Source organism: Acinonyx jubatus, chromosome A2 (genome assembly GCF_027475565.1).
Source record: "Acinonyx jubatus isolate Ajub_Pintada_27869175 chromosome A2, VMU_Ajub_asm_v1.0, whole genome shotgun sequence".
Classification (NCBI taxonomy): domain Eukaryota; kingdom Metazoa; phylum Chordata; class Mammalia; order Carnivora; family Felidae; genus Acinonyx; species Acinonyx jubatus.
The window spans coordinates 12,894,986-12,922,589 of record NC_069383.1 but is presented as its reverse complement, the minus strand read 5'-3'; the positions used below and the strand labels follow the sequence as shown (position 1 = coordinate 12,922,589).

Below are 27,604 nucleotides of genomic sequence, written 5' to 3'. Positions count from 1 at the left end.
GGGCAAGGAGGAGAAGGGAGTTTTTAGACTCTGCAAGAGGAAGCTTCCTGCCAGAGGGGATCTAGTAAAGGGGAACATTTTTAGAGGACTTTGGAAAACCACCTTGACACAGACTCACCCTTTCTATGTGTCTGAATCTACTTGAAATACAGTAGAAAGGAAAGGTAGTAAAAGGTTAACAAATAGGGAATCTGGGTGAAGGATATCTGGAAATTATTTGTACTTTCCTTGCAACATTTCTGCATAGCTGAAATTATGTCAAAAATGAAAATTTTAAGCAAAAGAAATCCATCTGAAGTCACTAATGTTAATGAGAAGGTCCACTCACTGTCTGCTCCATTCACTGTCATACAGCTCTGCACAGTACCTTTCATCATGGACTCCTCTCTGGTCCCAGACCAGGTGCCACCTGAAGATGGGGACCATTCAGTATTTCTTGAGCATGGCACTCTGCTAGATGGAGGAAGTGAAGTGAGGGTGAACAATACTAACGTCTTATTATCAGGGAATTTTTACTGCATATTAAATTTGAAGTTTTCCTTTTATTATATTTCCCTAATAGAAAAGCTACATGTGCTTATTACAAAAAATGGTTAGAAAATATTCACAGGGAAAATTGAAAAAATAAAAATGTCTACATAAATCCACACATTCAGCTGTGATCACTGTTAACATCTCTGGTTGTATATTCTTTCTAAATGAGTAGATAATAGAAAGATAGATGATAGATTAGATAGATAGATAGATGATAGATTAGATAGATAGATAGATAGATGATAGATTAGATAGATAGATAGATAGATAGATAGATAGATAGATAATAGATGACAGGTAGATGCTGGTTCATTTAGAAAAATGGTATCGTATTATATATGTTGTTTTGTAACCAAATCCTATAGGTTAAGCTAGTACTATATGGATATCCTTCCATATTAAAATATGGATTTTGGTAATGTATTATTTTAAAGTTTATTTATTTATTCATTTATTTATTTTAAAGTAATCTCTATACCCAATGTGGCCTAGAACTCACAACTCTGAGATCAAGTCACATGCTCCACCGACTGAGCCAGCCAGGTGTCCTGGTAATGTATTATTTAATATACATATAGTATTTAAGTATAAACATATATGATTTACTTAACAATTGACATCTGTAATCCTTCGGGTAAAGTGTAGTGGATATGAAAAAAGTTTTAAGTTAGTCCTGGGTTACTGGTAACTTTAAGTTAGTCTTGGTTACTGCTTCTGCCATTTACTAGCTAGGATGTCCTTGACTAAGTTCCTTAATCTCTTTCCATTTCTTCATTTAGTAATAGGAGTAATTATAGTAAATGCCAGATAACATTGTTGTGAGAATTAGCCAAGGTAATGCTTACAATTTTATTAGCATGATACCTGTCACCTTGGTATAATTTCTTATTACTCTACCTATTTTGTAATGTTGACATCAAAAGCTTTTGGAGTCCACAGCCCATTTGGGAAGATTACTGGAAAGGGCCTTCTAGCTGCATGGTTGTAAGGAAGGTGTCATACATTGTTCTCTGAAAAAAAGATGAGATCACTGTAATCTTCAATCAGATGTTATAGGCTGAGATATAAGATTTTCTGCTTTGTGGGTCCAATTAGACATTTTTCCTCCAGACAAAGCCCTAAAAGTACAGGAGAAAGTCTTTCTTAAAGAAGAAAACTGAGTTTAATGGGTATAGAGTTTGATTTTACAAGAAGAAAAGAGCTATGGAAATGGATGGTGGTGATGGCTGCACAAAATTATGAATGCACTTACCAGTGGTCAAGGTGGAAAATTTGATGTATATTTTACCACCATGAAAATATTGAAAAAGAAACCCTGAAGTTTGACTTTGGTAGTCTTCACATGATATTAAGATGAAAATGCAGTCTTTAGGATGTATATTATGCAATATGATAATTGTCTTTCTAAGACAATGGAGTCCCCTGTAAACTGAAAGCACCAAAGAGATCAGGGAGATAGAAAGCCTTTCCCATACCTGTTTTTGGAAAAACTTTGAAGGAGACACAGTATATAGCTAAACAAGGCTTCTGGGTGTACTCTGGGTGTGTTGGGGGGAAAATAGCGTGTGTGTGTGTGTGTGTGTGTGTGTGTGTGTGTGTGTGTGTGTGTGTGAGAGAGAGAGAGAGAGAGAGAGAGAGAGAGAATTGAAATGGATAGTCATTAACAGCTCTTCTAAGGAAGAACAGAAGTAGGGACAATGGAGTATCCCTTCCTCAGCTTCCAGGATCAATGATTAAAGCGGCCAGAGTATGGCACCAAATAGATGGATTGCCTGTTTTCAGAATCTACACCCTGTGATGACAATGGCAGCAAAAATACCAGTGACAGTGGGGACTGCGACTGCCCTCTTTGGACTGATAAGCAACCATGGATATCGTGTGGAGGTATCTGGGAAGGAAATCTAGAAGAAGGGGCTCTTATGATTCATTGCTTGGTGTTTTGGAGTAGTATCAATATGACCGTTTACAAAAATGACTACATTTTATACCTCACACACAGAAAGATAGACAAATCCTGTCTCTTGAGCTTTATTAGGCACATATACATTTAAATGTATGTATGTCCCTCACTCTATATTGCAGGAATTCTTTCAAGCAGTTTAATGAGAAAACTTGGAAATTGAAAGAGACCTGTTGTTTCCTCTTTTCTTCCCAGTCCCAATCTTGAAAGGATTGTCAGTTTTTACTGCCTCCTCTCCCTTGCCTCCCACTTTCTCCTCAGCTCACTCCAGTCTGAATCCCACCATGACTACATCATGAAGTAATGATTCCTACTCAATAGTTAAATGAATACCATTTGGTCTTCAAATTTCCTGATCTTGAACAGGGCCCCACAGCATCTTATGTTGTATACTTTTCCTTGGCCTCCATGACTCCACGTTCTCCTGGTTTCCCTTCTTTCTCTCTAGACTCTCTTTACTTTCTTCTCTGCCTATTCCTAAAATTATATACTTATCCCTCTTCTCTTCCAAGTCTCATGGTTTCAGTCACCATGCTCATGAAGATGAGTCTCAAATCTTCACTCTGAATTTCAGATCTGTGTATCTTTTGACTAGTTTCACTTTTCACTGAGATGTTCCACAGACAATCTGGAGTCCGCATGTCCCTAAATATATTAATTAATTAATTAACTCTCTTTTAAAACACATTCATCCTCTTATGTTCTCTGTCTCAGAATGTGAAGATCATCTACTCAGTTTCCTAAATCATAGAAGGTGGGTCTTCTCCTTGGCTCCTCTCTCTCTTCCCTCTCTCTTCTCTTCTCTTCCCATCCACTCGAACTCCACACCATGATGATTCTGTCTCCTCAAGTGTGTCAGACCTGTGTTCTTGTCTCCTTTTTCACAGCTGCCCCTTGTGGTCTCACCAGCTCTCCCTTCCATCTTCTCAACTATCTCCAAAAAACCCTCTCACCATACTCTTGCTTCAACAGTTCACTCTGTAGTCAGGATGATTTTTCTAAAATGCAGACTTGATTAGATCATTTCCCGGATGAAATGTGTGGGTAACTTTCCATTGCTGTTAGCATAAGGTTTGGGTTCCTCATTGTGGTCTATGAGTCTTTGTGTGTTCATTATTGCAGCAAATGTTGCTGAGTGCTTGCCATGTGCCGGACATGTTTCTTGGGATGTGCGTTCTGGTTTTTCTGTGCATCTCAGGATACCACATCTACCCATGCACCGTCTGCTAGCAACATTACACTTCTAGTTCTTTATTCACTCTCCTGGATCCAAGTCTTCACATATTCACCTGACATATATTTATTGAGCACATAATATGTGCAAAGCCATAATTGAATCACCTCGCCTCTCCCAAGGACATATACATTCTTATATATTCTCTTTAACTAGATAATTTTGACTCATTCTTTGAGTCTAAGGGGAAATGTGACTTCATTCAGGAAAATCTCCCTGATTCTCCTTTCTTGGGGTTAGGTGCCCTTTATCTATGGACTCATGATATCATGTCCTTTTCCCCTGAGGGCTAAGGTAAAGGCATGATAAAGTACTTGTTTGCTTCCCCTGCTAGACTCTATGAAGTCATGAAGACGGGGCTGAGCTTATTTTCATCAGCACCGGAACCCTGGCATATCCACAGTGTGTGGAACACTGCACTGTGGCATTAGGCTTCTAGGCTTGCTGGATTTTTATCATGTACTCGTGGGAATGTGGCAGGGCCTCTAAAATACTTCTAATCAATTAAAAATTTGTGTAATATTCTTTGTGCAAATTAAGTCATTTTCAATAAGGATAATTTAAGAGCCAGACCACCTCTGAAGGTATTGATTCTTGGTTAGAAAATGTCATATCTTACTTAAATAACCATCCTGAAGTATGGATTGTGACTATAGTACCTCAAATGATAACTAACCACCTCCTAGTTTATATAGAGTTCATTTATGTTCACATATATGTTACTAATACTGTGTCATTTTAAAGTAAATTGCCACTCAGACAATGCAAGCCCCAAAATTTATAGAATGCATGGAATAAATCTGCTTTTGGAATAACAAGAAGAATCCTCCATTAGAACAGTATTATGTATACTCAAACCTGAAGAGTCAAGAGCTGGAGGTGAGGGGCAGCTGGAGAGCCTGGAATGGAGAAGATTTAGAGCCTCTGGGAAGGTTGTCAGGTTCTGGAACCTACCAGGAGCAGCATGGAAGCCCTAATAGTTGGCTTCCACTTTGTGCAGTGACTCACTGAATAAATTAGAAGTCGTGCTGCAGAGGACAGTCATCCAATTGGATAATGAGGGCATTTCTGCATTACTAGCAAGCTCCCGTGGCACAATAAAAAAGCGCTATACTCAGTGGTTAGATTTCTGCTCAGGTTGTCTCTGGTTGGGCAAAACAGAACTGAGGAGGTAAAAATAACTTTCTCCATGTTTCTTCATCAGACCCTATAAAATTTGACCCTTTCGATATTGATCCCATCCCATTGCGACCTTGAATGTGGGGAGGACGTCCTCATCTCCCACTTCAGAGTTTAATATAGAGGAGAATACAGTCACTCAAAATAAGTGAACCTTGTGAAGAAAGACATGTACATCTGTCTGTGCCACAAAGTCCTTAGGAGACACAGGAGATGCTGGAAAACATCTCTCTTGTGTTTTCATTGAAATTTTAAAGAACACTGACTGGTCCTATAAAAAAAATGTGCCCTAATATCGTGAAATGGATGAATAAATGCTTTGAGATGTATTGGCTGATGTTTGAAGCAATTAGTGGAGTGAAGGGTTCCAAATAGCAGGTTAGATACTGCAGAAAAAGAATGAGAATATTTGAAGATAGTACTAAAGTGTCAATTCAGAATTCATAGAGAGAGGGAAAAAAAGAAACAAATGTGATTAGAGGAGGAAGAGGATGTGGTGCTGGATCCAACAGAACTGTTATATACACTGTGCCTTGCAGAAGAGAGAACACAAAAACTTAATAATAAATATAAGAGCAGCAATAATCAATTAAATTGTGGAAGAAATGTAAGCAAAAAAATAAAAAGCTGAAAGTTACACAAAATCAATGAAAAGGGATCCAAACCTGCAAAACTGGGGATTTCTTTTAAAAAGTGTAAAATGAGGGGCACTTGGGTGGCTCAGTCGGTTGGGCGTCCGACTTTGGCTCAGGTCGTGATCTCCTGGTTCGTGAGTTCAGCCCCGCGTTGGGCTCTGTGCTGACAGCTCAGAGCCTGGAGCCTGCTTCGGATTCTGTGTTTCCCTTTCTCTCTGCCCCTCTCCCACTCGTGCTCTGTCTGTCTGTCTGTCTCTCTCTCAAAAATAAATAAACATTTTTTAAAAAGAGTAAAAAGAAAACACAGTCTAGAGGGCTTTGGGTAGAAAGATCTATGAAAGAAGTAACATACTAGGTTTGTTTGGGATCTTTGTTTAAAAAAACTCTAAGTCCCAGAAGATCATAAATCAACATCTAGAGTTTTGATGGGGATGCTCAGGAACTAATAGAAGTGAAATACATGACAGAGTTTAACTTAAACTTGCTCATGGGATATGGTTGGTAGAACTCCACATTGGGAGAGCCCAGAGCCTGTCTGTGGTCCCTGGGGTCCAATCCTAACTGATGGGAAGCCTGATAGGAGGCAGGAGTCTACCCTTCTTTCTAGTCTGGAAACTCAGCAACCTTCAGGAGAATTTTCTCGGAGCGATGTTCTTGTTTTGTTACCCTTAATAGAAAAATGACACCTGAATAGAATAATTCACCATTACATTCTGGGTTATTCGACCCGAATAGCACCTTCTTAAGAGCTTCTCTCATGGTTCTTAGTCTCCTGTGAGCAAGTGCTCAAGCAGAAAAAAACGCTTTCACACCACATGAGAGAGAGGTTGTGAATTGGTAACACAGGTGGTCCACAGATCGCGTTCAGCATGTGGCTATATTGTGTTTGATTTGTTCAATGTTTTAAGAAACTTGAGCCAACATTTTGAAATTTTGGAGCTTTCAACAGATAGCCAGGTATCTAGAAGTTCTTACGCTGCTGAGAGCACAATCCCACAAAAGGCAGTTGGCTGGAGGCTAGAGCAGGAGTCTGCTGACTGGGTCTGTCTCCAGTCTGGCCACCGAGGTGGCGAGAATCCAATTGCCATTGTCTTGCTTGCAAAGCTGTTTGGTGTTTCTTTTGTTTTGTTGTTTTTTTTGTTAGAGTAGAGCAAGAGTCAGGCCTCTACTGAAAGAGGGAAAACAGTATGAGGCCACATGCTTCTAGAAAAATGGGAGAGAATGCATTTCTTTGTGAAAAGTAAAATTTTCTTAAAAAGAAAATTAAGTACTGAAAATTTGAAGTACGGCTTTGCCAAAAAAAAAAGTAAGAGACCATTACAAAACAAATCAAAGAACAATTGCTATATAGAAAAGATATATGATGAAAATTTAATGAACTGAAAGAAAGAACTAGAATTTCCACAGAATTAATTTCTGAATGCAGATAAATTAGGTGACGGCTCTTGTAAAAAAAAAAAAAGCGGCCATAAAATCTTTTACAATGCATTTCTGAAAGATTGTCTGTGGAGAGAATGAGAGATTATAACTTCTACATAGTTAAACATTCACAAATACATTATAGCCAGAAATACTGTTATATTCAGAATATTGAAGATAGCTGAGAATTTGCTGGAGAAGAATGAAATAATCCATAATATTTTATAATTGCAGCTGATATAAACAAACATATAAATGATAATTCCAAACAATAGCTATATTTACCTGTGGCACTGAAGAAAAAGGTTTTGTACTAAACCAAACCTATAACATAAATATATCATATTGGATATAATATCTTAAATAATAAAAAATACAAATTGAAAATTCAAAATGTTTAATTATTAGATTATGTTTTCATAATTTTATAGTGTTTTTGATTCGGAACTTGAGGCCTAATACTTTTTCTTCTACAGATTACAATTTCAGTTTAATCTTGTGCATTGAGATTTTAACCAGACACAATATTGAATTGGATTCTGCTTCATAATGGAAAATAGTTGTTTTCAAGTAGATTTTTAAAGATATGAATAGAATGATAGCTGAACAATTTTGAAGTCAGAGAACATATGTTGAAATTAATCTTTTATTTTGTAACTTCAGAAATTTATTGCATATCATCTGTTTCACTTCTGAAAATTATTGGCATAGCAATAGGCTAGATTATTTAGTGTTAAGAAAAATTTTTTTAGGCTAGATTATTTAGTGTTAAAAAATTTTTTTCCAAAATCAGACTTTTTGTAGAAAGAGTGAAGCTAATTTATACACTTGTGTATCTATACATGAATGTTCCGGCAAAGAAGTGTCCAAAATGTTTGAATAGCTTGTAATGCCAACAAAAACAAAGCTGAGTCTTTGGTGCAATCTTTAAAAAAAAAATGTATCTTGTTACATTTCGTGTGCACAAAGAAGAATAAGGAAGAATATAATGAATGCCCATCTCCTAACCCCAGAAATGAAACATCAGAACATTAAATGAAAGTCCTTTTTGTACATTCACCAAGAAAGAGCATTCTGTTTCACTTCTGCCACCAGAAACCACTCTCCTGAATTTGATGTTTGTGATTCTTGCGTATTTTTTCATACTTCATTATGCACTTATTTAACTCTATATAATATGTGGTGGTGTTTTAAAGTTATTTAAGACCTACGTAAATAGTATGATAATGTACCAATTCTCCTAAAACATGCTTTTTACGTTTGACAGTATGTTTGTGAAGTGATCCGTGTCCAATTTCATATACAATTGCATACATATATCACAACTTATTCATCCGTGCGTCTATTAAGAGACATTTTGGCGTTTCAAATTTAGTCAGCTGTTGTAGCTGAGATTTGAAACTGTCAGGCATTGTGACTCTGGAATATTCCCTAACTGCACTACAAATTGTAACTCTCTATGAGTTTGTATACTCGAAGCAAAGAGTGGCTAGAGAAAGCATCCGTAGCTGATATTTCTTCAAAGTCATTGCTCGAAGATCCAAATAGAAAATGAAAGAAAAAAGATGGTGCAGTAGAAAATCCCAGGTTCATTATGCCAAACTAAATTGTGTGTATAAACAATTGCTCAGTTCCATCTAGTGTTTAGACAAGCCTCAGAGGCCCTCAAATGTCACCTCCCCCAGGGAGCCTGCTAATCATTCCAAGGCTGGAACGTTTGAGATGAATGCTGGAAATCCTTAGTTCGTAGATGGGTGGTTAGGTTTCTTACGTTTCCTGCGTGTATGTGTGCTTTCACTTATGAAGATTTCCACTGCCTTGCTGGCCAAACTGGAAGGTGCCAGGAGACCTTAATTTTGTTTGCACTTGGCAGATGCTAATCTTCAGCAAAACAGGGAAGTGCACACACTGTCCCAGCTCTTTTTCGGTTTCCCCTACCTCCGCTTTTGGCGTGAATACCCCTCAGCTATATAAAGAAAAACTGCTGAATAATTAGGAGGAGAAATTATCTAGGGTGAGAGATTTGGGGGCGCTTCCACCAAGTACTTACAAAAGGAGTTGTGCATATTTAGGGCCTCCTTTGTATAGAGAGCTTAGGGTAGACTCCTATACCAACATCTCCTTCTCGCCCCAATACCTTTTGAAAGCATGATAGCTTCTCAGGCAATATTTCAGTGAGTGGCACCATTAAATAAATAAATAAAGTTTATATAAGCTCAGTCATAAACATGTTAAATTAACTTCGCATTGTGAACAAAATAGACAAAATAGAATAAAATGTATTATGAAAGAGGCCCTGTGACTATTTATCTTTTTTTCTTTCGATTACTGAAGTTAATCCTCTGTTATTTAGATTTCCCACTGAGTCTGAGACGGGACATTCTAAGAATAATGCTTTTTTCTTCCTGGTCCACAGCTAACTGAAATGTTATACCTTCTTTCTGTGTCTGTTCGTGGACTTACTGGTTTCATTTATAGATTGTGCATCACACATCGCATCATAGATCTTTGGGTTGCAAGTGTAAGAACTTCAATCCGAACACATTTAGACAAAAATAGTATGTATTTGTTTTTTTTTTTAATTTTTTTTTACATTGATTTATTTTTGAGAAACAGAATGAGACAAAGCATGAGCGGGGGAGGGGCAGAGAGAGGAGACACAGAACCTGAAGCAGGCTCCAGGCTCTGAGCAAGCGGTCAGCACAGAGCCTGATGCGGGGCTCGAACCCATGAACTGTGAGATCATGACCTGAGCTGAAGTCGGACGCTCAACCGACTGAGCCACCCAGGCACCCCGAAAAGTAGTATGTATTTGGCTCATAGACTATGATAAAGGATTTCACAGTTAAACCTAACCAGGGCAAGGATGTAGTTGGACTTTGGAAACATCAAGAATCAAGTAAAACCAGGTTTTGCCATTACCCACCTCTTGTTTGTGCTCATTTCTGCTTGGAATGGAATATGGCAGGAAACTAGCCATGAGAAGTTGCTGGATTTCATGTCTCACAAAATTTTCTTGGATCAGGTTTAAAAGGTCCAACAGGTAGACCGTGATGGGCTTGGGTTCTTCAAAATGCACTCTTCACATATGGTCAGGAGCAAGGATCCTGGTGCACATCGTAGTTGTAGCATGAGGAGCAGGTGGTGGAGGCAAAGAAAGTGCCAGGAAGGCAATGAACAAAAATCTAGTCCATTCCAAGTATCCTCACTATGTCTTATCCACTTGCTCCTCCCATAAATTTATGGCCTCCAACCTTGACAGTATGTTTTTTTCTCTACCTTTATAACCCAATTCAAGATTTACAGTTTTCAGAATAGCTTCCCTTTTGATGATGACAAGTCTATTGGTTCTGTCTTCTGATCTGAATTTCAGTTCATTTCCAAAACTAAGCTGGTGTTTTCCAATTAAATAACATGATACCAACCCAGTTGCAGTAAGTTCCACACCACATATACCATTTTCCTCAAATTCAACCCCACTTACTTTCTCAACTTCTTTATTTTTGTTAGTTATATCCTATTACAACACACTCACACACTGAAAACCTTGATTCTTCCTTGTCTATCAACCACCATATCAAGGTGCTAGTTGATGATTTTTTCAAAAGTTCTCATATTTATTCTGTATTCTCCATTTGTACTACCACATCCTAGTCCAAATCTTTCATTGCGGTTGAAGTTCAAATGGTTCAAACCCTTTGCCTGCAACTCTTTGAATCAATATCAGACAAATCTTTATAAAATTGCTGCTGTGATCACATCACTTCCCTATTTAAGGTTTTTTCATAACCAGTCACATGAACAGCCTCAACTTTTGAAGTCTTGGAGAAGATATTTGTACACTACACATGTGTTAAGGGATCAACATGCAAAATATAAAAAAGGATCTCGTACAACTCAATAGCAAAAGAATAAACAGCCTGATTAAAACAATGGGCAGAGGTTCTCAACATCACTAATTATCAGAAATGCAAATCAAAACTACAATGAAATGCCATGTCACACCTGTTAGAATAGCTACTATCAAAAAGACAAGGGGCGCCTGAGTACCTTGGTTGATTATCTGACTTCGGCTCAGGTCATGATCTCACAGTTCGTGAGTTAGAGCCCTGCGTTGGGCTGTATGCTGACAGCTCTGAGCCTGGAGCCTGCTTTGGAATCTGTGTCTCCTCCTCCTCTCTCTCTGCCCCTCCTTGCTTGTGCTCTCTCTCTCTCTCTCTCAAAAGTAAATAAAGAAACTTAAAAAAAAAAGAGCTGGGGTGCCCAGGTGGCTCAGTAGCTTAAGTGTCTGACTCTTGATTTCTGCTCAGGTTGTGATCTCCCAGTTCATGAGTTGGAGCTCCTCATTGGGCTCTATGCTAACAGTACTGAGCTTGCTTGAGATTCTCTCTCTCTCTCTCTCTCTCTCTCTCTCTCTCTCTCTCTGCCCCTCCCCCACTAGTTCTGTCTCTATCTCAAAATAAATAAATAAAACAGAAAAAAAAGACAAGAGCTGACAAATGCTGGTGAAGAGATGGAACATTGCGCTGTTGGTGGCAACATGAATTGGTACAGCCACTGTGGAAAACAGTGTGGGGGATCCTCAAAATGTTAAAAGCACAACTACCGTATGATCCAGCAGTCCCACTTTTGAGTATGCATCTAAAAGAAATGAAAATAGGATATTGAAGAGATACCTACACTTCCATGTTTATTGTAGCATTATTCACAATGGCCAAGATATGGAAATCACCTAAGTATCTATTGGTGGATGAATGGACAAAGAAAATGTAATATATATTACTCAGCCATAAAAAAAAGAAGGAAGCCTTGTGATTTGTGACAATATGGATGGATCTTGAGGGTATTATACTAAGTGCAATAAGTCAAAGACAAATACTGTATGATCTCACTTACTTTTAAGATCTAAAATCATTGGACTTATAGAAACAGAGAAGAATGGTGGTTGCCAGGGCTTGGGGGTAGGGGAAATAGGGAAGGTGTTGGTCAAAGGCTACAGACTCTCAATTATAAGATGAATAGGTTCTGGGGATCTAACATGAAACATGGTGACTAGAGTTAACAATATTGTGTTCTGTACTTGAAAGTTTCTATGAGAGTAAAGATTTAATACTTGTACCATGACCAGAGAAAACAACAAAATGGTAATTATGTGAGACAAAGGAGGTGTTAACAAATTTTATTGCGGTAGATATTTTGCAATATATGTGTATCAAATCATCACATTGTACACCTTAATGTTACAAATGTTATAGGTCAATTATATCAATAAACATAGGAGAGAATACAATATATTGAAAGTTGTGAGATATGGCAAAACATATTGAGCAGAAAACTTAAAGCCTTAAATGTTTATGTTACAGCAGAAAAAAAAAGATTTAAAATCAGTAATATAATTCTCTGCCTTAAGAAGCTAAATCAGGCAGAGAAATTGAACCTACAAAAGTAGGAGGAAGAAAATAGTAAATAATAGGAAATAATGAGTAGAAGAAAATAAAAGTAGAGGTAATAAAATGAAACAAGAAGTTTATTCTTGGAAGTATTATCAATAAATTGATAAATCCCTAATTAAAATGATGAATTCAAAAGAGAATAAAAGTTACCAAAATTGAGAATGAAAGAGAGGATCTCAAAACAAATGCTACAGACATTAAAATGATAATAAAGGGGTATTAATCACATTTATGGCAATAAATTTAAAAACTTATAAAATAGACAAATTATTTGAAAAATGTAACTTAAAATAGACACAGTAAGAAATTAAAAAATCTTGGTAATACTATGTAAATTAAGTAAATTATAATTATAATAATTTGGAAAACCTCCCTGAACAGAAAATTTCAATCCCATATGATTTCTCTGATTAATGCTACCAAATATTTAGGGAAAGAATAATACCAATTTTACACAAAGTCTTCAATAAAATTAAGATGGAGGAAACATTACCCCACTTGTGTTATGAGGTCAGAATAACCCCAATACCAAACTTGGAAAAGGTATTAAGAATATATAGAAAGGTTAGTATTCTTCACGAACATAGATGCAAAAATTCTTAACAATATATTAGAAAGTCAAATAGAACAACACATAAAATAATAATACATATAATACGTTATGACTAAGTGAAGGCTTATCCCAGGAATATAAGATTGATTTAACATTTAAAAATTATTCAGTGTAAATCTTTGTTTTAACAAAGTAGAGGAGAGAAATTATACAATCATTTCAATAAATATAGAAAAAACTTTTGATAAATTCAACCCTCATTAATAATAAAAACTCTTAACACACTAGGAATAAAAATGGTCTTTCTTAATCTGATAAATGAGAATTTAAGAGATCTGTAGCTAACATTGTACTTAATGACAAAAATACTGATGTTTCCCCCTTAAGATCAGTCATGAGGCAAGGATGTATACTCATGTTACTACTAATCAATATTGCACTAAAGATCTCAGCCAGTGGAATAAGGTAATAAATGAAGGGCATAAAGATTGGGAAGGAAGAAGTAAAACTGTCTCTATTTGCTAATGACATGATTATGTAAATATAAAATTTGAAAGAATCTACAACTACTCGAACTATAAATTAAGGAAAGTCTCAAGATACATGTTTAGTATACAAGAATCAATTATATTTTATATACTAGCAGCAAATAATTGAAAAAGGAAACTTTAAAAATTCCATACATGATAAGATTATAAAATATTAAGTACTTAGGGATAATTTTATCCACAGATATGTAAGACCTCTATACTAAAACCTATAAAATATTTCTGAGAGAAATTAAAGACTTAACTAAATGAAGAGATATATCATATTCATAGATTATCAGACAGTATTTTTAAGAAGTCACTCCCCCCAGATTGATATCTAGATTTAACACAATTACAATTCCAACAGGCTTTTTTTTTTCATTTTTACAAATAAATTAATAGTGAAAGTTAGACCTCCTCCTGACCGATTTGGATGCCTTTTATTTCTTTGTGTTGTCTGATTGCAGAGGCTAAGACTTCCCATACTATGTTGAATAACAGTGGTGAGAGTGGACATCCCTGTCTTGTTCCTGACCTTAGGGGGAAAGCTCTCAGTTTTTCCCCATTGAGGATGATATTAGTGTTGGGTCATTTATATATGGCTTTTATGATCTCGAGATATGCTCGTTCAATCCCTACTTTCTTGAGGGTTTTTATCAAGAAAGGATGCTGTATTTTGTCAAATGCTTTCTCTGCATCTACTGAGAGGATCATATGGTTCTTGTCCTTTCTTTTATTGATGTGATGAATCACGTTAATTGTTTTGCAGATATTGAACCAGCCCTGCATCCCAGGTATAAATCCCGCTTGGTCATGGTGGATAATTTTTTTAATGTATTGTTGGATCCAGTTGGGTAATATCTTGTTGAGGAGTTTTGCATCCATGTTCATCAGGGAAATTGGTCTATATTTCTCCTTTTTAGTGGGGTGTCTGTCTGGTATTGGAATCAAGGTAATGCTGGCTTCATGGAAAGAGTTTGGAAGTTTTCCTTCCATTTCTACTTTTTGGAACAGTTTCAAGAGAATAGGTGTTACTCTTCCTTAAATGTTTGGTAGAATTCCCCTGGAAAGCCATCGGACCCTGGACTCTTGTTTTTTGGCAAATTTTTGATTACTAATTTGGAGGTCAAACTTTCACTCTTCCCAGATGACATGATACTCTATGGAAAACCTAAAAGATTCCACCAAAAAACTGGTAGAATTGATTCATGAATTCAGCAAAGTTGCAGGATATAAAGTCAATGCACAGAAATCGGTTGCATTCCTATACACCAACAATGAAGCAACAGAAAGAGAAATCAAGGAATTGATCCCATTTACAGTTGCACAAAAAACCATAAAATACCTAGGAATAAATCTAACCAAAGAGGTGAAAAATCTATGCACTGAAAACTATAGAAAGCTTATGAAAGAAATTGAAGAAGACACAAAAAAATGAAAAAAGATTCCATGCTCCTGGATAGGAAGAACAAATATTGTTAAAATGTCGATACTACCCAAAGCAATCTACATATTCAATGCAATCTCTATCAAAGTAACACCAGCATTCTTCACAGAGCTAGAACAAATAATCCTAAAATTTGTATGGAACCAGAAAAGTCCCCGAATAGCCAAAGCAATCTTGAAAAAGAAAACCAAAGCAGGAGGCATCACAATCCCAGACTTCAAGCTATACTACAAGACAGTATGGTACTGGCACAAGAACAGACAGATCAATGGAACAGAATAGAGAACCCAGAAATGGACCCACAAACGTATGGCCAACTAATCTTTGACAAAGCAGGAAAGAATATCCAATGGAATAAAGACAGTCTCTTCAGCAAGTGGTGCTGGGAAAACTGGACAGCGACATGCAGAAGAATGAACCTGGACCACTTTCTTATACCATACACAAAAATAAACTCAAAATGGATGAAAGACCTAAATGTAAGACAGGAAGCCATCAAAATCCTCGAGGAGAAAGCAGGCAAAAGCCACTTTGATTTTGCCTGCAGCAGCTTCTTACTCAACACGTCTCCGGAGGCAAGGGAAACAAAAGCAAAAATGAACTACTGGGACCTCATCAAAATAAAAAGCTTCTGCACAGCGAAGAAAACAATCAGCAAAACTAAAAGCAACCGACAGAATGGGAGAAGATATTTGCAAATGACATATCAGATAAAGGGTTAGTATCCAAAATCTGTAAAGTACTTATCAAACTCAACACCCAAAAAACAAATAATCCAGTGAAGAAATGGGCAAAAGACATGAATAGACACTTCTCTAAAGAAGACATCCAGATGGCCAACCGACACATGAAAAAATGTTCAACATCACTCATCATCAGGGAAATACAAATCAAAACCACAATGCGATACCACCTTACACCTGTCATAATGGCTAACATTAACAACTCAGGCAACAACAGTTGTTGGCAAGGATGCGGAGAAAGAGGATCTCTTTTGCACTGCTGGTGGGAATGCAAGCTGGTGCAGCCACTCTGGAAAACAGGATGGAGGTTCCTCAAAAAACTAAAAATAGAACTACCCTACAACCCAGCAATTGCACCACTAGGCATTTATCCACGGGATACAGGTGTGCTGTTTTGAAGGGACACATGCACCCCCATGTTTATAGCAGCACTATCAACAATAGCCAAAGTATGGAAAGAGCCCAAATGTTCATTGATGGATGAATGGATAAAGATGTCGTGTGTGTGTGTACACACACACACACACACACACACACACACACACACAATGGAGTCTTACTCGGCAATCAAAAAGAATGAAATCTTGCCAGTTGCAACTCCATGGATGGAACTGGAGGGTATTATGCTAAGTGAAATTAATCAGTCAGAGAAAGACAAAAATCATATGACTTCACTCATATGAGGACTTTAAGGGACAAAACAGATGAACATAAGGGAAGGGAAACAAAAATAATATAAAAACAGGGAAGGGGAGAAAACAGAAGACTCATAAATATGGAGAACAAACTGAGGGTTATGGGAGGGGTTGTGGAGGGGGCATGGGCTAAATGGGTAAGAGGCATTAAGGAATCTATTCCTGAAATCATTGTTGCACTATATGCTAACTAATTTGGATGTAAATTGTAAAAAATAAAAAAATAAAATAAAAAAAAGAAAAGAAAATTTGGAAAAATCACCATATCTTGTTTTAAATTTTACTATTGATCTACAGTAATCGAGAAAGGTGAATGGAACATAATATAGAAACCAGAAAATCAGAAAGAGATCCGTGAATACACAATCATATGTTTTTCAAAACAGGCAGTAATTCAATGAAGAGAGGGAAGTCCTCAACAAATGGTACTGGAATACCTGAATACACTTATGGAAAAAATAAAAAGTTCAACCCTGCTTAACATTAGATACAAAAATTAATTCAAGATGAATTATAGTTGTAAATAGAAAAGTGAAAACTATTAAAATTCTAGACGAAATCATAGTTGACTATTTTTGCACATTAGAGGCAGGCATATATTTCTTATAGAGGACATAGAAAGCGCTAAGTATGGAAGGAAAAATATGATAAATTGGATTTTTTTTAATTCAAAATTTCTGCTCATCAAAAGACACCATTAGGAAAATGAAAAGGCAAACCATAGTCTGGGTTACAAGTGTCACAATACATGTATCAGACAAAGGGCTTTTATCCAGAAAAACAACAACAAAAACTATATATGTTACACACACACACACACACACACACACACACACACACACGCTACCAAACTCCCACCAATTAATAAAAAATAATATAAAAAAGTCATCAACTATACTTAATGCATTTTATAAAAGATCAAACAAATCAAAATTACTTTATAATGGAAGATATACAAATGGCCCAGAAACATGAAAAAAGTGCTCCATATCATTAATTATCAGAGAAATGCAAATTAAAATCACAATGAGACATTCACTAGATTGGCCAGTTCATCCCACTAGAATGGCCAAAATTTCCAAAGACTGACTATACCAAATGCCTGTAAAAATATGGAACAACTCTCTTACATTGTTTATGGGAGCACAAAAAGCTAGAGTCACTCTGGAAAACCCCTTTGCAATTTCTTATAAAGTCAAATGTACACCGACTTAATGACAAAGTAATTCTGCTCCCAGGTATTTAAGAGAAATGAAAAGATGGATTCAAGAAAATTAAGAAAAAAACCCAACTTTATTCATAATAGCCCCAAACTGTGACCAAGACAAATGTTCATCAGTAGTGATAGATAAACAAGCTGTAACTCATGCACTATTCAGGATGAATCTCAAAAACATTATGTGGAGCAAAAGTAGCAGAAATAAAGGAATATCTTTAGGATTGATACAAGAACAGGCAAAACTAATCTATGTGAAGAAATTAGTATAGTAGTTGCCCATAGTGGATGGGGATTGACTGGAAGAGAATACTAGAACTTTCTGTTCTGATTCAATATTGATTATCTTATTTGGAGTGTTGGTTACATGTGTGTATATGTTTATCAGACTTCACATCATATTCTGTTGTACATTTAGCATCTGTGCATTTTGCTGTATGTAAATTTTACCTAAAAATGAAAAAATACCATAAACAAATAATTGAATTCTAGTTATTCATTTTGCTTTTTGGAGTCCTATAGGATAGCAATTCCAAAACCATTTTTCTCTGTCTTCTAGGCATAACTGAATGAGAAAATATATCGAACATAAATGGAACATATTTCTCATGGTTAGAGAAGGGAGTTACAAGTATGTAAAACGGAAAACTAAAGTAGACTGTGTATTACTGGATTGGAACTGGAGGTATCTGTATGGGGGAGTGGAGGGAGAGAGAAATGGGGTGAAATATAAATAATGAGTGAATGTGGGCAACTTACAACTTTTCCATGAATTTGAAATTTTATCAAAATATGATGTTAAAAATAAAGCCAGGGAGAGGAGTAAAAGGTAATGGAGACCGGTATAAATTCTCCAGAGAGAATTTATACACGAAGAAGGAAAGCAAAGTAAGAAGGGATGTCCTCTACTATTGTATGATTATACTTCTTCAAGTATGGAAACTGGAATGAAAAGGCCCACAGTGTAGGTCCACAAGAGGGTCTGACATCACCCAGCTCAAGAAAAAGGGCATCGAGAACAGTGGTTCTCAACATTGGCTGCACCCTAGAATCATGTGAGGAGCTTTAAAGTGATCCCTGGGTTCTACCTCTCGAGATCTGATTGAATTGGCCTGGTATGGGGCCTGAGTGCTGAGATTTTAAAAAGCTACTCAGGCAATTTTAATGTGCAGCCGAGTGGGACCCCTGCTTTTGAGGGAAACCAAAGAAAAGAGACCAGATGAAGTTATCAACCGTTTAGCCCAGTGGAGGTGACAAAAGGTTAGTTAGTTTGGGAGAGTAAGTAGGGGGAGGAATTAGGTGCCAGAGAGGAGGAAGCAGTTCCTCGGGGGTACCCACAGCCAGTAGAGCTACAAGCCTCTGTGGGTGACCTGCCATGCCTTTGAAGCCTGTCAAGGTTTATCTGTCTTGTTTATCTTTTTGTCTCCTGAGTCTTGTAGGATCTGATTTGAGGAGCTTTCCTGGCTAGGTTCCCATGCAGGCAGAGAACTCTGAATGTCCACAAACATGGCTTTTTTAGGCAGGCTGTTTTGGCAGGTTCTCATGCTTGGTGCCAGGCAAAGCATTATGTTCAAGGGCAAATAGAGAAGAGCCAGAAGGCATACACCAGGGCTGGTGTCCAGGGCACCCACCAAGCAAATATCTACCTCTCTTCCCCTCCCCACCCTCACTATAAAGCAGGTTGAGTGTGCATTTCTGCAGCAGTGTATTTTTAGACAAAGACCCCTGTTCTCTGATTCATGTAGGAGTTTTGCGTAGTACCTCTTGAAGCTGAAGCAACGACAATTGATCTTCCACGTCTGTCTTTTCGTATCTTCTGTTTCCAAACTTCTGAACTTGTGGAGTTTCAAGAGGGTTATGTAATTGCCACGGTAGTGAATATTTTCCAATATTAAGTGAGCACCTGCTTTAAGAAATAGGTTTATCAGTCATGTCAAAAGCCAACCATGCTATCTTGGGGTTTAGATATTATTTGGGAAGAGGTGATTTCTCATAGTTTGGTTCATACCAAACACTAATGAACTATAGTGTGCAAAGCATTTACACTGAGTACCTCACCTCTCAATTTCACTCATTTTATCAAAACAAACTTGGGGAACTTGTGCCAGTCTTGACTAGGCCATGGTTAGAGCTTTGATTCTTTTATTCCACTCTGGGTGAGTTCACTGATGTAAAGTTATGTTTACAGAAGAAACTGGAATAGCTTTCTGAAGGCTTTCTGAACAATCAGAGGCATATTTATGAAGAGCTCGTTTCGTCTCGTGTCTGCTTTCAACATAGGTCTGGAGTCCTGGCATCTGCCTTGTGGTCTGCCCCTATCTTTAGGCTGTTCTGAACCCAGAGTAGAACGGTCTCCACAGCTCTCCTCAGCTTGGCATTGCCTGAGATCAGGATTGCTGCATGTATCGAGGGACAAGCTGCTAGGATCCCCACACAGATCATTACCCCGATCTTGTTGTGCCACAGCATCAGTAAAGGCACTGAAATGAGGGCAGCACAGAATGACACCACATAGAGGCAGAGAAAGGAGACAAGAGATCTGAGGGCTTTGATATGGGCTTCCAGGCTGGGGTCGCGGGAGTCTTTGGTTTTGGCCCTCATTGTCCTCATGTGCCTCCCCAGGGAGACAATCAGCACCCCAGAAGAAACCAGAAAAAATAACAAGACGGGATGGACACCAGTGTGCAGAAGATGAAGGAGTGATAGAAACTGAGTTTTGCAATTTGCAAATTGAATTCTGTATTATTCACGAATAGCATAGTTGTGAATGTGAAGCCAGATCTACTAAAAAAGTCCCCCAAACAGGTGGCGGTGCAGATACAAGAGAAAAACATTGCACCCAGGAGCATCTGGGGGACCTTCCGGGAGACCCAGCTTGCCACAGAGTGCAGGAGGGTGTGAGAGAAACGGGCAATCTTGGAGCAGTAGAGAAGACTGAGGCAGGTGGTGAGCCAGAGCCCAACTTGGTTTGTGATCATCCAGAGCATGATGATGGTCTGGTAGCTGAGGCTCAGCGGATCTTTCATCCTCTGGAAGTATGTAAGCTGGATGGCATCCAGAAACAGCAGCCCGTGCAGGAAAAGCTGGGTGAGGCTGAGACTCAGAAGAATAAGATCACAGTTGCTCAGTGGCTGCTTCCTCACCACATCCCAAAAATTCACCAGGAAAATGAAGGCATTGGCTAGGACCCCCACTGTAAATTCCAGGATTGAAAGGAATAGAAATGCACTCTTGACTTCATAGGACACAGTTAAGACAGGAGTCAGAGCCAACATGATGTCTCTTCTTACTTGGTTAATCTAAGTTTCACATACCCCCCAGCAGAGAAGGGTCAGTGTACATTACAAGCCAGGACTTCTCCTTCATAAAGCATCAGGCTTTTGCCCTAGATTGATGCCCAAGTGAGTGCACAAAAAATTCGGACAGCAAACTTAGAGGGATATTGTTGCTTTAGAATATCTCTTGGATACACACAAGAGCTCATTGTAAGAGTAGAAGGAGGATGGTTCTTTCTCTTGGGTGATGCAGAAGCTTTTAATAAACCTGGGTGTGTCTGTACAGCAGCCCTCCCAGAGGGCCCTAGCATAGCATCAGGGATGCAAACAAGACAGGGTCTCGGTTTCCCAAGTCCAGTTTTGCATGCCCATCTGGACCTGCATGGTAGGAGAAGGGAGTGGGATTTGCTTATGGGTTTGAAGGGGACTGGCAGCAGGCAAATCGTATCTTCTTGATGAACTAAGGTTTGAAATGGTGCCTCTTTCCATTTGCATGCCTTCTTCTATCATCTCGGAGGAAGGGCTCTTACCATAGACTCTGTTTTTAATGTGGACGAATGCACGGTTCCTCCCCAGGCATCTGCACAGGAGTTGTGGCTACCAATGCCAAAGATTTCGTTCAAGCATCATCCTCATTCTAAGCCCTGGGCTGGCAACAGCACCATTTCCATGAACAAGGCCAGCAGCTGCCATGAAGGGAGAGGGTCAGGGGTGATCTGGCCTGGATTATTGCAGAAGCCTTTTAACAGCTTGCACTGTCTTTGTCCCCACTCCTTTACCCCGTGTTCCTCAAAGCAACGATAGTGATCCTGTTATAAATATAAGATCATGTCATTGCTCTGTCCAGGCCTTTCGGGATCCCTGATATCCCTCACCATAAAAGCAAAGTCCTTACAGTGTCCCGTGGGTCCTGCTGTATACCTGTATACCCCTGATATCTAATCAGGGCCTCTGTCCCTTCTCAGATGTTATTTGGGGTACTTGCTTCCCCTTTTGCTCCACTCCAGCCATATGGGCCTCTTTCATGGTCTGTAAACTCACCATGCGCGCTCCCACTCACCATGCACGCTGCACACTTGAACTTTCCATTGCCTGAATTGCTTTTCTTCTACTTACTCAGGTGTCTCAGATTCTTCTCAAAAGTCGCTTCATCAGAGGGACTTCCTTGATCATCTTAGAAGTGGCATTACTTAGCCACATCTTGAATGCTTGTTATCATCGTTACCCTATTCTATATTCCTGCATATACTCAGTTATTTATTGCCCTCTAAAACTACAAGCTTCATGAAGACACGTAGCAAGGACCCAGTACATATTTTTTGAATGAATGAAGTGTCCACAAATTAAGCATTTATTAGTCTTTAACATCCCTGTGGATTGTTAATCTAGTTTTAACATTCCCAGGCATTATATTCTAACATACACCTAACATACTTGGCTGTAAGTTCTGACATTGTATCTTTCTCCCCTTTAAAAATTTTTTTAATGTTTATTTATTTTGGGGAGACATGGAGACAGAGTGCAAGCAGGGGAGGGGCGGAGAGAGAGGGAGACACAGAATCCGAAGCAGGCTCCAGGCTCCGAGCTGTCAGCACAGAGCCTGACGCGGGGCTTGAACCCACAAAGCACAGGATCATGACCTGGGCTGGAGTCAGATGCTTAACCAACCGACTGAGCCACCCAGGCGCCCCCATCCCCTTTTAAACATTTCCACATATTTGGTGTGCTTGGGCCTTCTGGCATCGCTAATTGTCCTTGATCTCTAAAGGAATATGAACTGATTTTATGATTGCTTCTGCAAGCTCTGTAAAAGTTCAGGCTAGTTACTCAATGAAGATTTGGAGAACTGATCACTTAGAGACTGGATGTTGTTTTATAACACTTCTGCCTGATCTGGTGCTTCTTCTTCACTCTTACAAATATAACTTTTCCAGTTCTTTTATTATTGTCCTTCTTGCCTCATCCAGTCACTCCCCCATGTTGTGGAGTGGATGATGGGGAAAGGAAAGGAGAAGTTGAATGGTTGGTTTGCAACCTGTCATATTGTAACATTTCCTCTAAGAGGTGGACCCTTTCCACTTCTGCTCTACTGTGTACTCCCAGCCTCGTGCCTCATTGTCCCTTTTTGCTAACTTTTCACAGCCTCACTCTGGGAAGACTGCTCCTGTGAGTGGGCTCACAGTTGCATAAAGCACCCTTGAGGAGGGGTGCTCTGTGCTGAAACTGTGGAACCAGGTGCCTGTGGAACCAGCCTCCCTAAGGTTGAGGACTGGCTCTGCCACTTAGCCTCTGTGTGACCTTGGCAAGTGATGGAATCTTCTGTGTTTATCTCATATGAAACGGAGATGACAATCAAAATAACACCGGCCTCAGAGGGTTGAGAGGATTGCCTGAAGTGACACATACATCATGCTTGGCATCATGCTTGGCATAGGATGTTTGATCAGTAAATGTTAGTTGTAGGACCACCATACTGCCTAGCAATCGCTCTTCTGAATATATCACTGAGGAAATGAAGTCGGTACCTTGAAGAGGTATCTATGCTGCCATGTCCATTGCATCATTGTTCCCAATAGCTGAGATATGGAAACAACCTAAGTGTCTGTCAGTGGACGGATGGATAAGGAAATTGTGGCATATGCATATTATGGAGTATTATCTGCCTTAAAAATGGGGATCCTACCATTTGCAACAACATGGATGAAACTGGAGAAAATTATGTTAAGTGAAAGCAAGAAAAACACTGCTTGATCTCACTTATATACCTCACTCTTATAAAAAGAGTTGAATTTATAGAAGCAGAGAGTAGATTAGTAGTTGCCAGGGGTGGAGGATGATGGGGAGATGTTGGTCAAATGATAACCTACTTTCAAGAAGTATGGAGTCTGAGGACGAGTCTCCATGTCTCCAATGTCTCCAGATAATTGGACAAAGAAATGGGTGCCAACAAACCAGAAGAGTCCTCCAATCACTGCCATTTTCCCAGAAGTTCAAACCAGCTTGAGATCCAGAATCCTTCTTGAGATCCAGAATCCAAAAGCAAGGAATATATATTATTCATGATTTAACAGCTCCCACCGCGAGGGGGTGACAGACCACTGTGAGGCCTGGGAGTCCTGGCTTGCTTACTGTGCCAGCTCAGCCCAGGCATTTCATATTGCAAAAACGTGGCCCCATATTCTACAGAATTGAAATTGTCGACTCTACTCACTATTTTATAGCAGGATGAGTGTAAGCTCACAGTTACCCTGTGAAGACCATAATGCCACTTCCATTTTATTTTATTTTATTCTATTCTATTCTATTCTATTCTATTCTATTCTATTCTATTCTATTCTATTCTATTCTATTCTATTTTATTTTTGAGGGAGAGAGAGTGCAAGTGGGGAGAGGGGCAGAGAGAGAGGGAGAGAGAATCTTAAGTAGGCTTCACACCCAGTGTGGAGCCCGACACGGGGGTTGATCTCACAATCCTGAGATCATGACCTGAACTGAAATCAAGAATTGGACGCTTAACTGACTGAGCCACCCAGGCACCCCACTACCTCCATTTTATTGACAAACCAAGTGGAGTTTCAGGAAGGTTAAATTCACTATATCTGCCAGGATAACTAAAGTGCTAAGTGAGGAGCTGGGTCTCCAAGTCTAGATATTCTGACTTCATGTTTGGTGTTCTTTCCGCTAAATCCAGCTACCAATCTGTAGAGCAGGGAGCAATGGCTATCCTTATTTGAGTAAAGTGCCTGGTAACATTCTTTCCAACCTGAGCCCTATTTGAATGGGTTTATTTTGGGGGATGGCTGCTGAACCCTTGTGAAGTGCCTTGTGAAGGGTAGAGGGAAAGGAAGAGGGAGGGATGAACTATCATCTCATTCTAAAGAAAGATAGGACAGTTGAGCCTGGTGGGTTCATATCTCAGGAAACCACTATTCTGGGAGGGAAGGGGGTGGGGGAAATCTCTATAGGCTCAGTTAAGATCACTGAAAGAAAATGTCCTTCTGCCCAGGAGGTTAATAGTGCTATTAGCAACGTATAAGCATAAATGAAATTCCTCAGAATTTCGAGTAGAGCTGGGCTGAGGCTGTCCTTGATTCCCTCCTATTGACTTCCTATATCGTCTTTGCTTCCATACCACCACTCTGTCCACAGCATTATTATATCACTTACCATATTTATTAAACTATGTGTTGCTTTACAAGTGTGTGTCCCCAATTACACGGAGTTATTCAAAAGCAGGGATTATATATTGTTCATTCTTTGCTCCTCATGGTACATGACACATGATTTTTGCTCATTTATTTGGCCATTCGCTTTAAGCCCAGGGCAGTGATGTGATCAGTTGTGCTTTCTTATGAATATAGTATGTAGGCCTTGCTTGAATGTAGATGAATTCACTGAAGGGATTCAAACATGTTTCCTGCACTGAAGATTAAAGGCTGAAAGTCTCTCACAACCTGGTGTGTAGCCATTCAGGAGAGCACTCATCCTAAGGGAAGAAAAAATCAGGCAGTGGAACTTGACCCAGTGACAACTGGAGCCACCAGAGTGCAGGCAGGGTTCTGAGCGACATGGTGTTTGTCATTAGACCTTGTTCCCCATCTGGTCTTATGCACTTCTGTCTATCCAAAGGGTGTATCAAGCAGTTTCTTTTAGCCGCAAGAAGTCAAGATTCATTCCGGTGATCTCCAGTGATGTGAGTGTCCTATGAGTTATACCAGGCCAGGGAGATCGGCATCAGCAGAGAACTTGTTGGGAATGCAAATCTTTGGGCCTTACTTAGAACCACTGAACCCAAATCTCGAAGGTAGAACCCAGAAATCTGTGATTTAACTAGATGTTCACCTGATCCTGATGCACACTCACATTTGAGAACCCCTGGGATAAAAGGGCAGAAGGGATTTCCCAGAACACCAGCAGTCGCCACACCTCAGAGTCTGGAACATGGCTCAGGCACTGGAACTCTATTCAGAACCCATGTTGTCTTAGCACCAAGAATTGTCACTATCTTGACTGCTCCACCATAGATGAGATTCAGACTGTTGTTAGAAATTGAAGACAGGTGCTGACGCTTGTAGATGGCACATAGCTAAGAAAGAACCCCAGGAATTCCCAAACCCAGCTCTGCCAGTCACTCCTATTCCGTGAGAACAGCAGTGAAATGGGATGGAGGGTGTGTATTATCTTATTAAAAGCTAGACCAGCACCCGAAGGCTCCCAAGGCAGAGCTGTGTGGTCAGGTTGGACTGGAGCACAGAGTTGACTTAGGCAGGGTCCACATACTCGATTTGCCACCGTGTTCATGGTAGATATTGCTGATTACCTATGTTTTCATTACCAGCAGGACCCCTGTGTTACGGGGTATGTCAATATTCCTAACTAAAAGTAAATGACACTTCCCCCCTTTCTTGTAGATAGGAGTGGCATTTGGGATTCATGAAGAAGTGATTGGGTGGGATATTTTAGAAAACTTCTGTTGCCTTTTCTTCTTTCTGTGCCAGCATTTGAATGTTACGGTCAGAGTTCCAACAATGAGGGAAAAGCCAAGAGAATCGCAAAGCTGTCACCCTGAATTTTTTGAGTACTTGGAACCACACCAGCAACTACTCTGCTCCAGGCTTCTCATTCTGTGAGAAAGGTAGTCTCTTTATGGTTTTAAGTCATAGTGGTTGAGACAACTTTCCTGGAAGATGAGTGCCACGATTAGCCAATAAGCTGCCTGCAGGAAGGGCCCTGGGAATCTCTTTGCCCATCTAGGCACGGAAGGGAGGGAAGGTCACCCTGCCTCTGTCTGGGTGCCCTAGTCATGAAGAGGCAGAAAACAGGAAGTTCAAGAGAGGAAGCAAAAGGAAGGATGTCTCTACTTCCTGCATTTTAAAACCTACTTTGTCTGCTCATAGTTGTCAAGAGGATGTGGGCAGAGTGGCACTGGTGTGGGGAGAGAAGGTTCAAGATGGTCTCACTATAGCTCTTATTTCTGAATCTCTGTCTTTACATTTTGCTCCTGCTACTAACTGATTCTGCTGCAAATCCTCTCTCTGCCTCATACTCAGAAAGGGAATCTAAGTTGTCTTGTGATCACAGAGCAAGCCACTTCACAAGAGGCCGGTTGAAATAAGGATTAGCTGTCTTTGGGTTATGTGCTCATGCTCGGAAGCTGGTACTGCCATGGGATCTGGTGATTCAGGACATATATAAGATGACTTTCCTCAGCAGGGACCTGGGGAAGGGACTCCTTTAGAGGGGTCTCTGGGCCCGTCTTCAACTTCACTTTTGCCCACTAAAATGAATTAAGGAAGAGGGGATTTTAAGTAAAAGCTGATAGAGCTGTAAGGCATTAAATGAGAATGAGCCCAGTTCTGTTGCTCTGTAACACAACAAAGTAGGAGAATATTGTTCGACACTGGCACCTAGCAGAGATGGGGGACGTTGTGGGCATGTTGCTTCCCGGAGAGCAGAGCAGAGAGGGAAGCATGTGGAGATAGAGGCTGAGACAGAGAGAGGGCAGCAGTGATAGAGAGAGCCTGTGCACGGCTCTAAGACATTGTCAGTGCCTTTAAGACATTTCCTGTGGCTTTCTTTTCACCCGTTTTCCCTTGGGGCGAGGGCCAAGGGGGAGGCATACTTACTAGGATCTCATCACAGGGGGACATTTCTGTAGACCTGAGTATTTTGTGTCAAAAAATATCATGCAAATTTGCATGCTATTACTTCATCCTGTCACTTTTTTCATA

At 39.4% G+C, this 27,604-nt stretch overlaps 1 protein-coding gene across 1 annotated transcript; it reads right to left on the bottom strand.

Moving 5' to 3' along the window:
- Nucleotides 1–19,869: 19,869 nt before the first annotated feature.
- On the bottom strand, nucleotides 19,870–20,873 carry TAS2R38 (taste 2 receptor member 38). The gene is given in 2 exon segments (XM_015067034.3): nucleotides 19,870–20,264; nucleotides 20,267–20,873. Coding segments are annotated over 2 exon segments (1,002 nt in total).
- Nucleotides 20,874–27,604: the final 6,731 nt, after the last annotated feature.